This window comes from Typopeltis vanoorti, chromosome 21 (genome assembly GCF_054136105.1).
Source record: "Typopeltis vanoorti isolate ZY-2024b chromosome 21, IOZ_Tvanoo_1.0, whole genome shotgun sequence".
Classification (NCBI taxonomy): domain Eukaryota; kingdom Metazoa; phylum Arthropoda; class Arachnida; order Uropygi; family Thelyphonidae; genus Typopeltis; species Typopeltis vanoorti.
Genome location: NC_143569.1, coordinates 51,088,849 through 51,107,357, shown reverse-complemented (window position 1 = coordinate 51,107,357; position 18,509 = coordinate 51,088,849). Strand labels below are relative to the sequence as shown.

Genomic DNA, 18,509 nt, shown 5'->3' with positions numbered 1-18,509 from the left:
TGTTGAATGCTATTGCTACGCCTTCCTTTCCTTGATCATTGTTGCCTGAAAATAACATTCTATAATTATTATTTAGTAAGATCTCGCCTATTTTTGCATTCTTTGTCTCAGTAATGCCAATTATGGCCATGTGGTACTTTTCCAATTCTTCTGCAAGTTCGATTTGCTTTCTATTAATACTCCTTATATTGATGGTTCCTACTTTCAGTTCTTCAGATGTTGGGTTTATTCTTCTTCTAGATGTTGAGTTGGAGCTTGTTCGAGTATCTGACTTTTCACTGTTTGCCCCTGATTCCCTAAAAAAACAGCAGGGGGAGAAGGAGTTGTTTAACCAAGCCTCGCCTGAGCTGGCAGAGGCTATGTTGTACCATCATATGTATTTATAGTTTAAGCCAACAGAGAATGCAAATTGTTAGCCCATCCTTATTCGTTCAGTACCTTACTAATTGCAGTGCAGCATGTGAATTTGAGGATTGAACATTAGGTCAGAAACTCTAGTCGGTCCTTCTCTTTCCTTAAAGGCAATGTGTTGATCTTCTCCCAGTTATTTGGCTTTGACCCTTAAGGGACTCCCAGATGCCCCATTTTTTTTGCAAAAAAAAAAAAAAAAATCCTGCCCACTTCTCAGAAAATCATATTGAACCTGTAGTTTTCTTGGCATATATTTTATTTTAGTAAAACTAAGATGTTCTTATAGAGTTTGGATAGTACACAATTACACTTTAAATGAAATTAAAAGTAAAATATCACACAGAGATATTATTTTAAAGTTATAACTTTTAAAATTCTAGCTTAGTATATTAATGACAATAAAAATATTTAATTAGATGGCTTTTGTTATTTACGTTTAGTGTTTTAATGTGGAGTGTTTTAATGTTATACTATATTGTAATAAGTGGATCACCAATGTAAACTCATGATATGTGTGTAAATAAACAGTAATAGTGACCATCAGGTTTGACCTCCCCTCCCCCCCACACACCCCTCTGAAAAAGGATCTCCCACTTCACAGTTTGAAAACCATGGTTATGCAATCTAAAAATTCACATTCAATATCTGGAGGCAACATTTGAGAACAGGCAACTGAATCAACACGAGGCTTCCAAAAACAAGTTACAGTGCAGATAGCAGTCTAGTGTGTTCATATCCCAGGTCTGAAACCTACGACGCTAGCATATCACTTAATGGTGACCCTTTCTCTGTTTATCCCCCCTCCCCCACTGTCTCCCTCTCTCTCTCTCTCTCTCACACACACACACACACACTCTTCATAATGAACTGAACTTATAGGTTCTCAGTGCCATCATTAAGAGATTAGTTCCAGTCATCAATCATGAACTAAGCAGATTTTGTAATTCTATCAAGCAGGGGTCAGCAAATTTTTTCTCAGAAGGACTCATGAAGCATGGGCCAAGTGAAAAAAAAAAAAAATTAAATTTGAAATGGATAGTAGAATAACCTAAGCTGGTGAACAAGCTAAATAAACTGATAAAATGATATTTTTGAAAATATCATTTTTGTTGAAGCAAGAAAAAGAACAAAGTATTATAATTGGATGAAACATGGAGGTTAAAAGGTTTTAAGATATGTTCTTTCTTTCTTTCAGTGCTGGGTTATGCAACATCTCTAGAACATTCTTGTTATATACTTCTGTGTCTCTGTGTAGTTGTAGCACTTCACTACACCATGTTATGTAAGAAGGGGGGGGGGAGGGTCTGGAAAGTTCTGATAAACACCTAGAACAAAAATGATATTAAAGCAACTGATATAGGTACAAGAAAGAACATATCATGGGGGTTAAAACCCTTTAAACCCCCATGTTTCATCAAATTGTAATAATTTGTTCATTTTCTTTAACAAAAATTATGTTTTTAAAAATATAATTTTATCGGTTTATTTAGTTGGTTAACGAGCTTAGTTTATTCTACTATCCATTTCCAAATTTCATTTTCTTTTTTTTTTTCTTTTTTTTTAAAATAAAAGTTGCACCTAAGTAATGTTGCTAAAATAATTTACTTGTTCTATAGGTTTGTCACTGAGAATGAAGTTGTGTTTCCATGTTCCTGCCTATTTTCATAGCCTTTTTTCTTTTTACATTATTTAATTTAGGTAAAAGAGTCCAGATGATGAATAACAGTGGAGATAGATGCATCCCTGTGTTATATCTAATTTTACAAACTTCTTGTATCTCTGTTCATATTGCTGACTTACAACTTAATATTGCTCTGTATAATGTTTCATTTACACCTTGTAAGTGTAGGGTTTTGAATAACTTCTCTTTTGGCATATTATCATATGTGATCTCCAAAATTTAAATACAGATCCTTGTTGATCTCATGATTTCTTCACTGCTTTTCTCTTAATTTATGCTTATGATTCCACAGAAGGTTTTCCTAAGGAACCTTCTGTGGAATCATAAGCATAAATAAATTTCATTGTTCATTTACCCATTTTGAAGTTTGCCCACTTGAAACTTCTTTCTGCCTTCTAATCAAGAAGTTTATCTTCATATTTGATGTTGAATGCTATCACTACTCCTTCCTTCTTTCCTTTCCTTGATTGATATTATAAAGAAAAAATTCATTATAATGAATTTTTAAAACTTTTTTTCATTTGCAGTTAGCAGTTACTGTGTGCTTTCAGCCAAGACTTTTTTATTAGTTTGATCTAATGCATTGTTTTGCTATATCATTATTTGCTTACAGTATTTTTTGTTACATTGGTGTTTGCTATAGTGGGCATCTGCTGTTTATTCCCTATCATATTTTAAGGTTCTAAAAAATCATTAAAAATTTGCAACATTCTGACTATGAGCAAAATTCAATTATTGCTATCTCTGTTACATGTTCAAAGTGTGATATTATGAGTATTATTGTTATTTGTGATTATTTAAGTTATAAATATTGAAATAGGTTTCTCCAGAATTTTTAATGGTTTCAAGTTTTTTTCTTTCTACACTAAAAAAAATAATGTTATGCAGAGTTAGCCTTGAAACATGCATATCTGTGAACTAAGCAAAGCTGTATTTAAAGGAATGCATTTTATAATAACAATAATCAGCTAATGCCTTATATTCCCTTATAGCGAGTAGATGAGGCCTTTTAACCCTATCTGGCTTTTGGAGTGGGCAGTTCAATCTCCACTGGTAACCAATCAGAGATAGCTGGCTCATGACTATCACTAATTATAAGTAGTAACCAATGAATAGATGAGTAAACCCTAACAGGATGTGTTACTGTCTGAAATAATGTGGATTCTACGGTCGATGTTCTTGAGTTTATAGGACAAAAAGACCTGAGTTTCTGGGCGAAAAAAAATCTGCTTGCTCATGCCAGAGATCAACTAACTTGGGAACCGGTCAAAGAAAGGCTTAAAAAAGTTCCTCCAGTCGCAACTAGACTTGAACTTAAGTCTGTCTTCAGGTGGCTAGGGCAGAGGATGCAAGCACCATTTCCACTCAGCTATACAGGCCTAGGAAACACAACTTACAAACTATTGAAACTGTTCACAGAGTAATACTATTATTTTTGATTGTAAAGATCAGTTTCCATTTTTGCTGTTATACTTAATTTTATTATAAGCCACCTCCTGGCTTATAATTTTGTTATACTAGTTTTATAATTATTATCAGAATTAGAGAAAAACTTAAGTAGTTGTGCAGAGAGCCATTTATCATATCTTATTAAAATAATTATGAAAATCTCTGCTAATTCTATTATGTATATATTAATCTTTTAAATCATATTTAGGGGAATGATCTACGAGTATATCAATTCATAGTGAGACATTTTCTGGCTTGCTTGTTTAAAGATGCTCAAGGCAAAGAAACCATTGTGGAAATAGTAATTAATAATGAAAAAGTAAGTCCATTATTGTAAAATTTAGTTTTCAGATCAATATGACAGGAATTTTATTTTTTTAAAAAAAAACTTGAATATACTAAAAGAAAGAATATATTATTGTATACAAGAGACCATATTCATATTAGTGCTTTAATTTTCATAAGTGATTTTTATTTGCATTACCTTGAGCACAGTTTATGTCATTATGACTTTCTCTTAAGTTACAGTCAATCTATTTTCATAAGTGATTTTTATTTGCATCACCTTGAGCACAGTTTATGTCATTATGATTTTCTCTTAAGTTACAGTCTACTTTTCTTCTTCTAGGAGTTATGTTTTGATCCTTGTTGAAGGTTTATTTTTCACTTGGTTAGAGTATAATAAATTTAGTTTAATCCTTTATCCAAGTGTGAGCAAACAAAGTTTGCACCTGAAAGTATCTTCAGGACTGGGTTAAGGTGGTACAACACCAGGGCAACTCGTTGCAAAGGTGGAGCAAGCTACCAATACTCCTATCTCAGTATCTCCTATAATGCAAAACACATCTCCTTGCGGATATGTCTAATGTTATGCATTAAGGGAAGGGCCACTACCCAGACTAGTTTCGACCTTTATTGAGGTCTCTTCAGTGGGAGCCAGGCCCAAGTGGAGATATCAGGCAGAAGCATTAGCAGGTCATCTCTACCTATAGGAATTGCCAATTGGTGTGCCACCCTTTTTTAATAAATTACTCTGGATTTGGAGAAAGATGTTGAAGGTTTATTTTTCACTTGGTTAGAGTATAATAAATTTAGTTTAATCTTTTATCCGCAAGGAGATGTGTTTTGATCCTTACTGGGATCTTATCACTTGGACATTTAGATCTTCAGAATTAGTACTCTCATGATAGCAGACACCGCTATAACAAACTTCCAAAAAGTCCTAGCCAAAGCTCTATATCATAATCAGTGCCATACTAATAAATCAAATTCACTAGCAAACTACTATAACAAACTGTTCCTTTATTCCCCATGCATTCACTATAATGTGATTCATCTGCAGCTCACTTTCATTAGTAGAAGTTATCGTTCATTATAAAAAAATAAAATAGTTTACAATATTACTATTTATTTTTTTCACAATAGTGCAGTTATGATTGGATGACCAATCAATGCTACTTTACATTTCATGTCTGTGAATAATGTTTTTTGTTTTGTTATCTATTTCAAGTAAACTAGTCTAGTTGACAAAGTGTTTAATGTGATTGCTTTCCAACTAACAACAGGCTCTGGGTTCAAATCCTGACATGGATGTTTGTGATTGACTTGAGGTTAGTGATGAATTTCATTGTCTAGTGTGAGATCATCATCCTGTTTATTAGAGACCTGAAATGGCATGAAAAAGTTCTGTATTTCATCTCTAGTGTGGTTTCTAGATTATGTATGTATATATATATATATATATATATATATATATATATATATATATATATATATATATGTAATTAATTTTTTAACTTGGGGATACTGTATATTAGATATATACTGTATATATTAATAATGTATATTAGCTTTACCCACCTTTACAATGAGTTGCCCTGCTGTTGTACCATCTTTAGACTTGAACTATGTTTCAGGTGCAAACTTAACTGTTTGCTTACTTGGGATTAGGAGTTAAATAATCAAGCTTATAATAAAATTACTTGGTAAACCTAATATATATATATGTGTGTGCGTGCGCGTGTGTGTGTGAGGGTGGTCTGAAAAGTTCTCGGCCTAACAATGAAAAAATGAATTTATAATTTCAAAATTATTTTTATTTTTCAACATAATCTCCATTAAAACTAATACATTTATTCCAGTGAAGCTCCAGCGCCATTATCCTGTCTCTGTAGTGGTTCTCAGTAAGATCTGCAAAATACCCCTCTATAGCTGCAATCACCTCTTGATTCGAATAAAAAAAATGCTGACCAGCGAGGAAGAGTTTTAGTTTTGGGAAGAGATAGAAGTCAGAGGGAGCCAAATCTGGGAAATAGGGTGGATGTTCCAACAATTCATAGTGCAGATCCCTTAATTTTCCCATTGTCAAAACACCTTTGTAGGCAGATGCATTGATTTTTTTCTTCTACAAACCTGGTCTTTTCTCACGAATTTTTTCATCTGGTCTGGTTAAAAGATCGGAATAATATTCCCTGGTTATTGTTTTACCATTTTCAAGATAATTAATAAACAAAATGCTTTTAGCATCCCAAAACACTGATGTCATGACCTTTCCTGCTGATGGAACTGACTTTGTCTTCTTTGGTGCTGAATAACTGACTTCTGTCCACTGTTTTGACTGCTGTTTGGCTTCTGGTGTAATGGTAAATCCAAGTCTCATCCATAGCAAAAATCTATGCACAAATTCAGTTTTATTCTTGTTAAAATGCTCCAAGCACTGTTCATAGATTTTCATGCGAGTGCATTTTTGATCTGCTGTGAGCAAGCACAGCACCCATCTTGCGCAAAGCTTTTTCATCCTACACGCCTATAGTCTCATTGATTTCATGCGCTTTGACTCACCGGTCATCCAATACCATATCATGCGCTTGAACAATGATGTCTGGCGTTGTTATTCACATGGATCATCTTCAAGGTTGGTACGGCCACATTTAAACTGAGCAGCCCATTTCTTAATTGTTGAAAACGAAGGAGAAGAGTGCTCATAAACTTTTATGAACTTCGAATGAATTTCTTTTGCCGTTAAACCTTCTTTTACAAAGAATTTTTATCCATTTCAAGAGATACAGACAACACTTTTGCCTCAGACAGCTCTATAAAACAAACTACTTGATAGAATGACTTGCAATTTCACTTGGATGCTTATGACGGATGTACCAACTTAGGGAGAAAAAAGAAAGATCGCACCGATAGTGTTGCCATTTTCTGGTTGAGGCCGAGAACTTTTTCAGATAACCCTCACACACACACACACACACACACACACACACACATATATATATATATATATATATATATATAATTAAAAGTATTGGGGAAGTAAAAGGAATTATCTAGTATTCTGATGAGTAACAGATATGTGTTTGTTCACTGCTTATAGCAAATACAAGGTTATTGAAAATGTTGGATATCATGTTTTATTTTATTGTAAAAATGTTAGAAATGAAAGAATATGCAAATGACAGGGGGGTACACTTCAAGCTCTTTTGCATTAATTGTGTTTAGCCAGAAGTTTTTTGATATGGATGCTCTTTGTACACAGTAAACAACAGGATGATATTTGAGTTCTTCTTTGTCCAGTTAGTCAGGCACCACAGCTTCAGTAACCCATATTCGATTCTGTGATTCCACAAATGTTTATAACAGGGGATGTACTTAAATTGCATCTTTCACATACCTCACTGATAGTAATCTGTTGAAGTCATAATGTCAGTGCGAGTTGATTGCCAATTATTCTGCCCTTTAGGCAACAAAAATACAACTTTATTAATTGATTTCAACTCTTAGAAGTCATCCTTGAATGATGTTTCATCCACAAAATTTCATAAAGGTTCAGAGCTCGCTATACCACCTTATGCTACCTCACAACTTTAACAAAATTGTATGTACATATAAAGTTTTCCTTTAAAATTTCTGTATAAATTTATTTGTTTTTTCTGATTTCTGTGAATTCATATATAGTAATATTAATACAACCAGCTCTCACTATAGCAAACACTGCTATAATAAACTCACTCACCATAACAAACTACTGAAAAATTCCAACTAAAACACCTTAAGTGCAATGCTATTCTAAAATAATTCACTATTTTAATGAATATATTTATAGTTAGAGTTGACTTGACTATACATGCCTTACCATATTTTGAAATCAAAACAATAGATCAATTATTAGCTTTTTTTTAAAACTTTTAATGATTTTTAATATTTTCGAAATCAGTTGTGTTGCTGATAAGTATGTTAAGATTTTTCTTAAGTGCAAATTCTCAATCTAACAATTCAAAATTTTGCAATAAAGATGCTTTGATTTCTTTGATGTGATATCATTCTAGATCTCCTTCACTCTAAGTCATCAAATTTTCTCAAGCTCTACCTTTTAAACTGTAATACCTTATAGAAAATAATGTAAAGGCATAGATTAATATGAAACAGAAAGTTTAATTTCATGAACATATAAGAGAATGCGTAATGCATTTTATGTAATTTGTATATGTATTTAATCAGTTAATGACTTGTGATATTAAGTTTTATGCTTCTCATTAGTTCATTATCGGGGCTTAAGTTTTATGGAGTAAACCTTTCATTACAAGCCCTTAATATTAGTGTAAACTAGACAAAAATAATGTCTTAAAAATTCTGGTTCTATTGTAGTTCTTTTCTCAGCACTCATATTTTAATTGCCAATGAATTTTAAACAGTTTTTCTTGAGTGCTATAATTTTTTCCCCCCTTAAACCAGTATTTAGTAAAAGATAAAAGTATACTAAATGCAAGAAATAAAGAATTGAAATTAGAACAAGCTAAATTGCTTAAATTCAGGGAAATGCCAGTTTTAGAGAAAAATGGTAAATTCGATATGTACTTGGTATGACTATCGGACCTAAAAATAATAAAACCATTTAAGTAATAAATTAAGGAGTTGCTCTAAAACTTGAACTTGCTTAAGTTTTATGGAGTTCTTGAACAGAGAAATTTGGTCTTGACTGTTGTGCTCTGCATTATTAAAAGGAGGAGAGAAGATCTGAGGTCTTTTTTTTTTTTTATTATTTACGGGAAAACAAACAAAACTACATTTTGGAAACATTGAAGTTGACTAGGTTGCTTTCACTCCAATCATGGATACTGTGAAGATCAGTGTTCAGGGCCCTTATTATAGATAATCTTGATGTATGAAATGTATGAACACTGCAAGCCTTTCATACGAATAGGATGAGTGGGGTATCAGCAAAACTATGAATAGGATTTGCAGTGAATGAGAGCAGGTCATGAAGAGGGTAAGTGAAATGATAGTGCCCTGAGGGACACCAGCATTGACAGGAAAGTCTGAAGAATGAACACCATCCACCATTACACATAGGGATTGATCTGAGAAAACTGGCATTCCATTTCCACACGGATGAAGGCAGTCCTAATGATGGTAACTTATTGAGAAGCCCTCGATGCCAGATCCTATCAAAAGCCTTGGAGATGTCAAGAGCAACCCAATGGGTCCAATGAGTGACTTAGGCCAGTTCTCCTGTGGATCTGAGGTGGCAAAATCCATACAGGTGGTCACTAATTAGATAGCAGTTCTCAAGATGTTCAAGAAGCTGACTGTTGATAACCTTCTCCATTACATTTATCTCTATTTTTGGGAACTGATTGTATATGAGCTTTCTTCCATGCTGAAGGGTGGATGTCAGCTGTTTAGTGAATAGATGATAAACAGGTTTTAGTTCAGAAGCACATCTCTTGAGCACAATAAGTGCAATTCCACCAGGACTAGCCTGTCTTTGTAGTATCCAGATTATTTAAGATTCTTCCAATGGCTTTCTGGCAGAAGGTCTCAGGAGGCATGAGATTTGATGTTCTAGTCAAGGAAGGAAGTAATTTGCCATGGTCATCTATGTAGGAGTTGGAAGAGAAGAATGAAGTCAAGACATCATCAGATGGTGTCACAAGTAGTCAATTTACTACATTTATTCTTGTTGAATCTAGATTTTGCCCCCTTATGGTGGTTTTACAAGTGTTATAGGCAGCTGTGTAAGCTGTAAATGAAGGTGGTGTTTTGGCCTTAAGCCACTTGCAAAAGGTTTGCTTTTCTTGGACATCCCTACTACACTTTTTGGAGAACCATGATTTAGATATGAGTTGGCGAATTTGAACAAAGTGAAGAATGAAAGCTTCCATTGCAATATGGATTAGTTCTGTAACAAGATCACAACGGTCATCTGGATCTGAAGAATGAGAACAGCAGTCTGACCATGGAAAAAAGGAGTAAAAGTCATGCAAGTTGTAATGTCAGATCATGCAAAGTTGTGAATGGCTGAAGGAAGGACGTTCCACCAAAGACATAACTTGGATAGGATTGTGATCTGAATTGCCAAGAGGAGCAGTCACTTGAACAGAGTACCTGAAAGGAGAGCTAGTTAAGAAAAGATCTAGAATGTTGGATGAATGAAGAGGATTGTTGGAATTTGTTTGAAACAAAATGTGACAAAGAAATTTTAAGGTACAGGAGGTCAAAAAGGTGGAATTCTAAGTTGGACACCCTTTCCCAAGCAATATCAGAACACACACACACACAAAGGAACAAGTACATGCACAATTTGAACAGTTAAAATGAGCTGTTGTTGATTTAGTAGAAATTTGAGGTTCAATCAGAAACAAAATCTCAGATTTTGATGAGTGAAGATGATGATACACATCATTTAAGTTACTGTTGATGCGATGGATGTTGGTAAAGTGAATATAAAAGATTTTTAAGTAAAAATTTTTTTTTTTTGAATTTTAGAGAGAGGTTTATATTTTTGTTGAGCTGCAGCGACTCTATACCTATTTAGATTTAGTTTCATGTTTAATGTTATAAAAATTGAAGAGAAAAAGGGAAGGGGAATATGCAGTAGTTGAAATAGATTCTTGACCATGTCGCTCATGCAGGTAGTATTCAGTTTCCAACCACAACACAACCTTGACAGTGCCCCCCCCAAATACCATACCATACCATTACATGGACTCTCCTTTCTCTTTCCAGACATGACCTGACAGTGAGATTATGTGCTATTTGACCAGAAAGCCTCCTAATGTGTTACCATCTGGTTTGGTCTCCCACACTAACTGATGACCAGCCTGTGGAGCTGCTTTACTGCTGTACTCTCAAAGGTGGAGGAGGTACTGAATCCCTGCAGTATGGTTGGCCCTCACTCATGTTGAAGATTTGGGGGAGGGGGGACTTGAAATCTTGCTCTGGGAATCAAATATGTTGGTAAACACTTCGGGTCCCCCTTGAACGAGGTGGCGTAATTTCACTGGGCGATGAAAGTCATCTACCACTTAGAACACATCATTTACTCCAACTAGGAAGGAAAAAGGAAAATAGCAAAAAGTCTAAGATACTGGGAGGAGAGGTGACCTACAACACATTATATTTGGAAGGAGAGTTAATAAAAATCAAGAGTGTTGGGAGAGTGGAGAGGTCTGTCTGCAAATCACCCATCTAGTTGGTAGATGGATGATTTGCATTTAGAAATACAGTGGCATCTCTGCTGCTTGTTTAATGGAACTGGAAGTGGGAAGCCAGTTTGAGGAGTTATGGATATTTTATTTTTAGGCATGATTGTTTAACATAATATATTCTAAATAATATTAATTAACGAGGGCATAGCTTTGCTGTTTAAATGACAGAAAATATAGTTATGATTATAAGAAGTTATAAAGAGATGAGGGTGATTTTCAGAATTTTAATAGCTATGAAACAGCAATCAGTCATATAGAATGTGGAGTGAGGAAGTCTTAATCCAGATTCTACATTTAGAATTTTCCGGCATTAAATATCATATTGTACAAATGCCATTCTCTCAGCAAAAGAAATCAGACAGAGTGTAGTTTGGACATTCAAGATGCATGTAGCGGTTGTTATAGTCGAAAATTGGAAATTGTAAGGAGATAGACTTTTGGATATGACAGCTATTATAGAGAGTGTCCAGTCTCTTTGTCATAACATGGCCTTGACAATGATCTCCCTCCACCTTTTTTTTTTTTTTTTTGAAATATACCATACTACTCAGACTCCATATTAACACTGTCTGTCAAACTAGGTGGCAACAAGATTATACACCAGCTGATCAGGAAGCCTCCTTAATCACTCTTGCTAAGTTAGATTTGATTTTGAATTATTCAACAGCTAGCTGTAGAACCACTTTACTGCTGTACTCTTCATTCCTTTCGAGGTTATCACTCACACTACATGTTCATATATATAGTGTGAAATTCTTCAAAGGCATGAACAGGAGGGGGTGGGGGAAGAGATAGGTGCCATGTGTGTTCCAAAAATGTCCTTATTTATAAGTATGGCAATTTCTTCAGTTGTTATTTTGAATTTATGGATGGTACAACTAAGGCTAAGGACATATTGTATTTGAAATTGCATATATTCTTCTGACTGCTTTGTGAAATGAAAAATCTAGAGTTTCTGTGAAGAAAAACTTTTTTCCACTTTTGGTAAACAATTCATTGTAGATGAATATTTGCTCTAATTCTAAATGTTTGCTTATTTTGTGAGAATATATTATATCTGTGTTGTTTTCAGTTTGGATTAAATGGACTCATGATTATTGAAAGGAACTACCTAGAAGTTTATCCTTATGACAGATGGAATGCAAAGGTAGGATACAAATTTCTCTTTCTGTGTGTGTGTGTGTGTGTGTGTGTGTGTGTTAATAAAATAAAAATAATTTCTAGATCTTTTCTGTACTTGTTGAGAACAAGTATTGACAATAGAGTTAACTGTATATTAATTTTCTTGAGCAGATCTAAAGTATAAAATAACCATGTTGTGATTAAATGTGCTATGCAATAAATATCATATCAAAAATCTGACTTTACCTAAATTTAATCCCACTCAAAATTTCTAATAAAATGTCATCATTCTAACATTGTTTTTTGTTTTTGTTTCACTCATTATCATAATAGTTTATTGCTTTTGTTTCATTCATTAGCAACAGCAGCATTGCTAGGATTTGTAATTTATGGGCATTAAGAATATTTAGCAATTTAAAGCTGAAAATTATTGAAGATTTTTCATAGATGAATGAGTGCACCTGTCTTAAAATTATAAAATCAACTCCAAATATCAAATGCATTTGAAGTTTTTTATTATTATTATGTAGCACTTTCACAGAGTCCCCCATCATTGTATGAGGCTGCCCCCACACAACACTAATCTGTTTTGTATGGCAGCACAGTTGCAGGGGACAAAGGAATGCATCTCCAATTTAGCCTTATGGGTACTAAATGAGTGATCATTATAGGTGACTTTAATATTCCAAACATTGATTGGATAGAAGAGAAATCTCATGATAAGAAAGCAGAGGAATTTATTGAATTGTTGCAAGACAACTTTCTCAAGCAGCATGTGAAAGAAGGAACACAAGGTTGAAGAGTGTTGGATTTGCTCATAGCATCAGAAGGGGCCTCTGTTAAGAATATGGCTATTTTAACACCACTTGGTGACAGTAATCATGCTCTGCTTTCTTGGGAAATATCTAACTATATTGATGCTTTGATTAGAATAGGATACACGCTGAACTACAAAGCTGGAAATTATGATCCACTTAGGAGAATGCTATCTTTGGTCCAATGGCATCGATTACTGAATGGGAAAAATGTCAGCAATACATGGGAAACTTTGAAAAGGTGCTTAAATGAAGTGGTATCTGAATGTATCCCTAGTGTTCAAAGAATAAATAGGTTGGGAGTGAAATGGATGTGCAACCTTAATTAAGCAAGAGATCCACAAGAAGAAGATGACGTGGAAAGAATATCGTAAGAATAAGAGTGAGAGGAGTTATGAAATATATAAAGCTCAGGCCAGAAAAGTAGAGAGTATTGTGTGGAAAGCTAAATCATAGTATGAAACGAAATTGGCCATGCAAGTTAAAGGCAATCCTAAAGAATTTTATCGTTATGCCGCAAGCAAAAGAAAAAAATGAATGAATGTGAAAGAATAATTTTATTGAATGCAGATGGTACCCGAGTGTCAGAAGCTAATGAGATCGTTCAGTTAATGAGTGCTCACCTTGCTAATATATATCAACCAGGTGTATGTAACATGGTACACAGTGTTACTGCTATATTGGTTGAAGAGTTAGAATTCATGAAAATGAGGTTGAAATGAAAATTTGCCTATAGGGACAGATGGAATATCAGTCTGTTTGCAAAAGGAATGTTCAGCTGAATTGGCTAGGCCTTTCACATGTTTGTATAACTTGAGTCTCAGCTCAGGAATGTTACCACAGGAATGGAAGGAATGTATGATAGTTCCATTGTACAAGGGTACTGCAAAAACTGATGTGTCGAAAACTGCTGACCTATACTATTTCTGGTGTGGTAGTGAAGATTTTAGAGACATTGGTATGAACTCACATACAGAAATGGATAGACAAACAAGCTATACTCTGCATGGGTCACTAAAGGAAGGTCATGTTTTAGCAATTTGCTCATATTTTATAACAATGTTACAATCAAGTTAGATACAGGGAATGGATACACTATGATAATTTTGGATTTTTCTAAGGCATTTGTTGGCATTTGAATTCTGGACTGTTGTGGGGCAGGCATCCCTTAACGTCTGCCCCACAACAGTCCAGAACCTCATTATGTGCCTACAGAAAAAATGGTCCAAAATTCCCATTGATCACTATCATATGCTTGTGAAAGGTATGTGTTGTGTCGTTCCTTATGCTTAATGTGCGCTTTCTTATCTCTATTACACTACTGGCCGAATCCCTGATAAGAATGAAGCTGTTGTTTTGTGAGACAAAGAAATGCAAATGGTGGATGCCTATTTCTTTGTCTCAGCACTGGTTCTATCTCCCTTTTCAAATTCAGAGAATATTTATTTATATATGCTGCACCACCCTGAATCCTAGGATATTCTAAAAAGTAGGAGACCAAGGAGTTAGAAACCAGTCAGCATTCACTCTTCTCAGCTATAAATTTACAACTTGCAGTCATGACCTTAAATTATACAGTTTCCCGCGCTTTTGTGGTTCGTTATATTTTGCGAGCAAGTGCAGTAGGATGAAGTACAGGCAAGACAATATTCACATTAAAACAAAACATTTTAATTACGGTTAGAATTCATATATTACACTGAGAAGCACTTAGTTAATCATTCAACTAAATTATACATACAGCCTTAACACTCTTACATACAGTAATTATCCCTTTTCATGAATTTCTATCTTTGAAACAAAATTACTAACAATTAATCACTTAGTCTCAATTCTCTAATCTAATCATTTAAATTTTACTCTTACTACTTATCAAATTCCATTCATAAATCTCTTCAACAATCCTATTCAAATTTTACATATATCTCAGATTTAAATAAGAACATTCGTAATTCACTCTCTTTCAAGATACATTTATGAGACACTATTATATTTCCTTCTAAATCTATCAGCAACAGTTCAAAGAAATGTCTCTTAGCACACACATTAAAGTCTTCTCATTCAATTCATTAGTTAGTAGACATAAAGTTTCACCTTACCAATTTGCTGGATATTCTACTTTGGCCACTTCAATTCTTTCGTCAGACAACTACCTCATATGTTCGCTTTTCTTCACACTTCTTCGGGATTTTCTATACAATTTCCCTCTATACTTCAACTGGAATTATTCTGTAGTTTTCCACTATTAGGATCTGCTGGGCTTTCATTTCTGACTGGTAAGTTCTCTTGGTCATTTGGTCGTAATTTCCACGAACAAAGGAAACCCACGCAGAGGCTCCATACCAGCCGGACTTCCATGGCACAGGAATACAGCAGCAGGAAAATGTCTAAAAGCCTCCTCGTAGCGTTACATCTCTTTTTTTAAACTCCGTGCCATTTCTCTCTTCCGTCATCGATGTGTACGTCATGCTTTCACTACGTCACGCGGCACTTAGCGCCGCTCGCGGAATCCTTTCGTAACTCTCATAGCGTTACGATGGAAGGGGGGGTGCACCGTGCTACTTAACAGATATGCTAGTACATTCACCACTTGTCTCAGAAGGTGGCCGTTTCACATTTAGATTATTTCTTACCCAGCAAATGGTCAGCTATTTACATATCGATTCAGACTAAGCAACTATATAAAAATAATACAATGAAAATTCACAATACTAAATAGGATAAAAAAAAAACTAATTACGATTTCTATATGAGTGCTTCTTTACTTCTGATACATCATTAATTTTCTGATAAATCATTATCTCAAAAGAGTGACAACAATGCTAAGTTCTCCTTTGCTCATATTTTATAACAGTGTTGCAATCAAGTTAGATAAAGGGAATGGATACACTATGATAATGTTGGATTTTTCTAAGGCATTTGTTGGCATTTGAATTCTGGACTGTTGTGGGGTAGGCATCCCTTGACGCCTGCCCCACAGCAGTCCAGAACCTCATTATGTGCCTACAGAAAAAATGGTCCAAAATTTCCATTGATCACTATCATATGCTTGTGAAAGGTATGCCCATAGGATTGTTGTAGTCATCACAGCGAAAGGAAGTCTTTATTAAGGTGGGCATTGACTGCTTGTTCCACATATTCCATAGTGCATATTTTTTGTCTGTTAATTGTGTCTTTTCTGCAACAGTCATAGGGAAAACCAATCCTTCATCTCATCCCAATAACCCATTGCAGCAATAAAATTAACAGCAGGTGAAAAAGATACTGAATAGTTATTGTTATGAACAAACTGATACATGTAATATCAGATTCACCACTCCCATATATACATTCACATACAGCCTATCTTGTCTCTCTCTCCCTCTCTTTTAATTTTCTGACATTCTTTTCTTTATATATTTAGACATTTTAATTATTAAATATTTTCTCAGGCATATTTATATGTATAATAAATGGCAGTGAAGATAAACACTATCAACATGAGAAGCACTGATTGATAGAAAGAAAAGGTGAAGCCAGGAGAGGAATTATGAGAATGTCCAGTTAGCATAATTGTCATTAATATGAAAAACAAGATGAAACAGATGTGATATTCCTAAACAATAAAATATTGTATTTAGGAAAGATGATCAGAAGGAGTTGTGATAGTGCTCAACACTAAATACAAAAATGAACTGTTTGATTGACAGGCAATTTAAAATGATAGATATGGGCAAATTTCAAAATGGGAAATTGGACAATGAGACTTATTTGTGCCTTTTGTGCCTACATATCTAGCAGGTAGAGAAAAAGAGCCATTTTTGAATCATTAGAGTGGATATGCTGTTCTTGTTAGGGACATGAACAACAGAGCAGGAAATGAATTGCAGGCATATAGGAATATTTTGGGAAAATTTGAAGAAAAGAGTAAAGGCAATAATAAGCGTAAGCACCTATTGTTCAGGGCATGGGTATTCAGGAGAGTCATATTAATGCCACGTTCCAATATAAATATTTTTATAAATTCACAAGAACATTCTTATTGATAGTGTTATATTCAGACTGATTTTAGGATACAAGAATATATAAGGGGTTCTTAAGGGTCAAAGCTGTATAACTGAGAGGAGACCTCTGCATAGCCTTTAACCACGCTACCGGCAAGGGCATATATATATACGTCCACATTTCCATGGATGCGAAGTGCATATTAAAATTGTAATACCATTGATATTACATTGAAATTTATGATGGATACGAAGCTTTTGAGGGTGCGTATTTAATCTTTAATGGCCAGTAAGGTGGTTAAAGGAATGCGGAGAACTGACCAGGGCTTATGACCTGATGTCCAATCCTCACCTTCTCGTGGTGCACCCTGTTAGGTATCTACCTGGATACTGAATGCTTGAGGATGGGCTGGCAATTTCAAATTTAGCCGACCAAATTGTATTCTTATTGGCTTAAACCACAATATTAAATGATGATACAAAATGTTATATTCAGGGAATGACAATCAAGGAAAAGGAGTAGCCATAGTATTCAACACTAAATATGAGTCTAATCTTCTTGAATGGTAGGCAATTTCAAGTAGAGTGATTTGGGCAAATATCAGAATGGGGAACTGGACAAGGAACTGGAGACTTATTTGTGCCTATGGTCTTACAGAAGGTTCTGCTAAGGTAGAAGTGGAGGAATTTTTTGAGGCTTTAGAGAACGCAACTGACACACTGAAAAAGGAAAAGTTGGTCCTTGTTGGGGATCTAAATAGCAGAGTAGGCAATAATTGTCAGACATACAAAAATATATTGGGAAAATTTGGAGAAAAGAGCAAAGCTAATAATAAGGCAAATACCTGTTGGATTTCTGCTCAGGACATGGACTGGTTATTACAAACACCATGTTCCGACATAAAAATGTGCACAAATTCACATGGAGAGAAGACACAAGGAATAAGAAAAGTCTCATTGACTATGTTATTGTTGATAGTGATGTTTGCTGTCTGGTGCAGGACACTAGTGTACAGAGTATTTGAAATTGGAAGCGATCACCATTTAGTCTCGAGCAGGATAACATTGAATTTCATATTGAAAAGAAGAACATGTAAGAAAGTTTTAAACAAATGAAAATTGAGTAGCTCTTAGATGTGAACTGTAGACTGAAATATACAAACATTATTAAAAAAAAAATTAAAAAGTTTGAGAACAGGGACAAAGCCTTGGAGATTCATTGGCAAGCTCTGAAGAAAACATTGATTGATTCAGCCAGAGAGGCATGTAGTGATGGTATCTGGAAAGATAGAAAAATTACAATTCCATACTGGACACATGAAGTTAAATAGGCAGTGAAGGAAAAGAAGAAAGCATATTAAAAGTTCCTGGCAAATAAGTCAGCATGTGCTCATAGAGGATACAGAGACAAATGTAAGCAAGCTAATCATCATCATCAAATTCCTTGCCTCTTCTCTCCAAGTGAATTTGTGCACATATTTATGTTGGAACATGGTGTTAGTAATAATCAATCCATGTCCTGAGCAGAAATCCGACAGGTGTTTGCCATTATTAT

The 18,509-nt window shown here is 34.6% G+C and overlaps 1 protein-coding gene across 3 annotated transcripts in view; it reads left to right on the top strand.

Moving 5' to 3' along the window:
* The window catches only part of Top3alpha (topoisomerase 3-alpha), a 496,301-nt gene that overhangs the window by 134,065 nt on the left and 343,727 nt on the right, over positions 1 to 18,509 (top strand). For all 3 annotated transcript variants that reach the window (XM_090411715.1, XM_090411714.1, XM_090411713.1), the window contains exons 10-11: positions 3,750 to 3,860; positions 12,107 to 12,181. In XM_090411715.1, the coding sequence (XP_090267841.1) occupies positions 3,750 to 3,860; positions 12,107 to 12,181 (186 nt within the window). The remainder of the gene's footprint in view (positions 1 to 3,749; positions 3,861 to 12,106; positions 12,182 to 18,509) is intronic.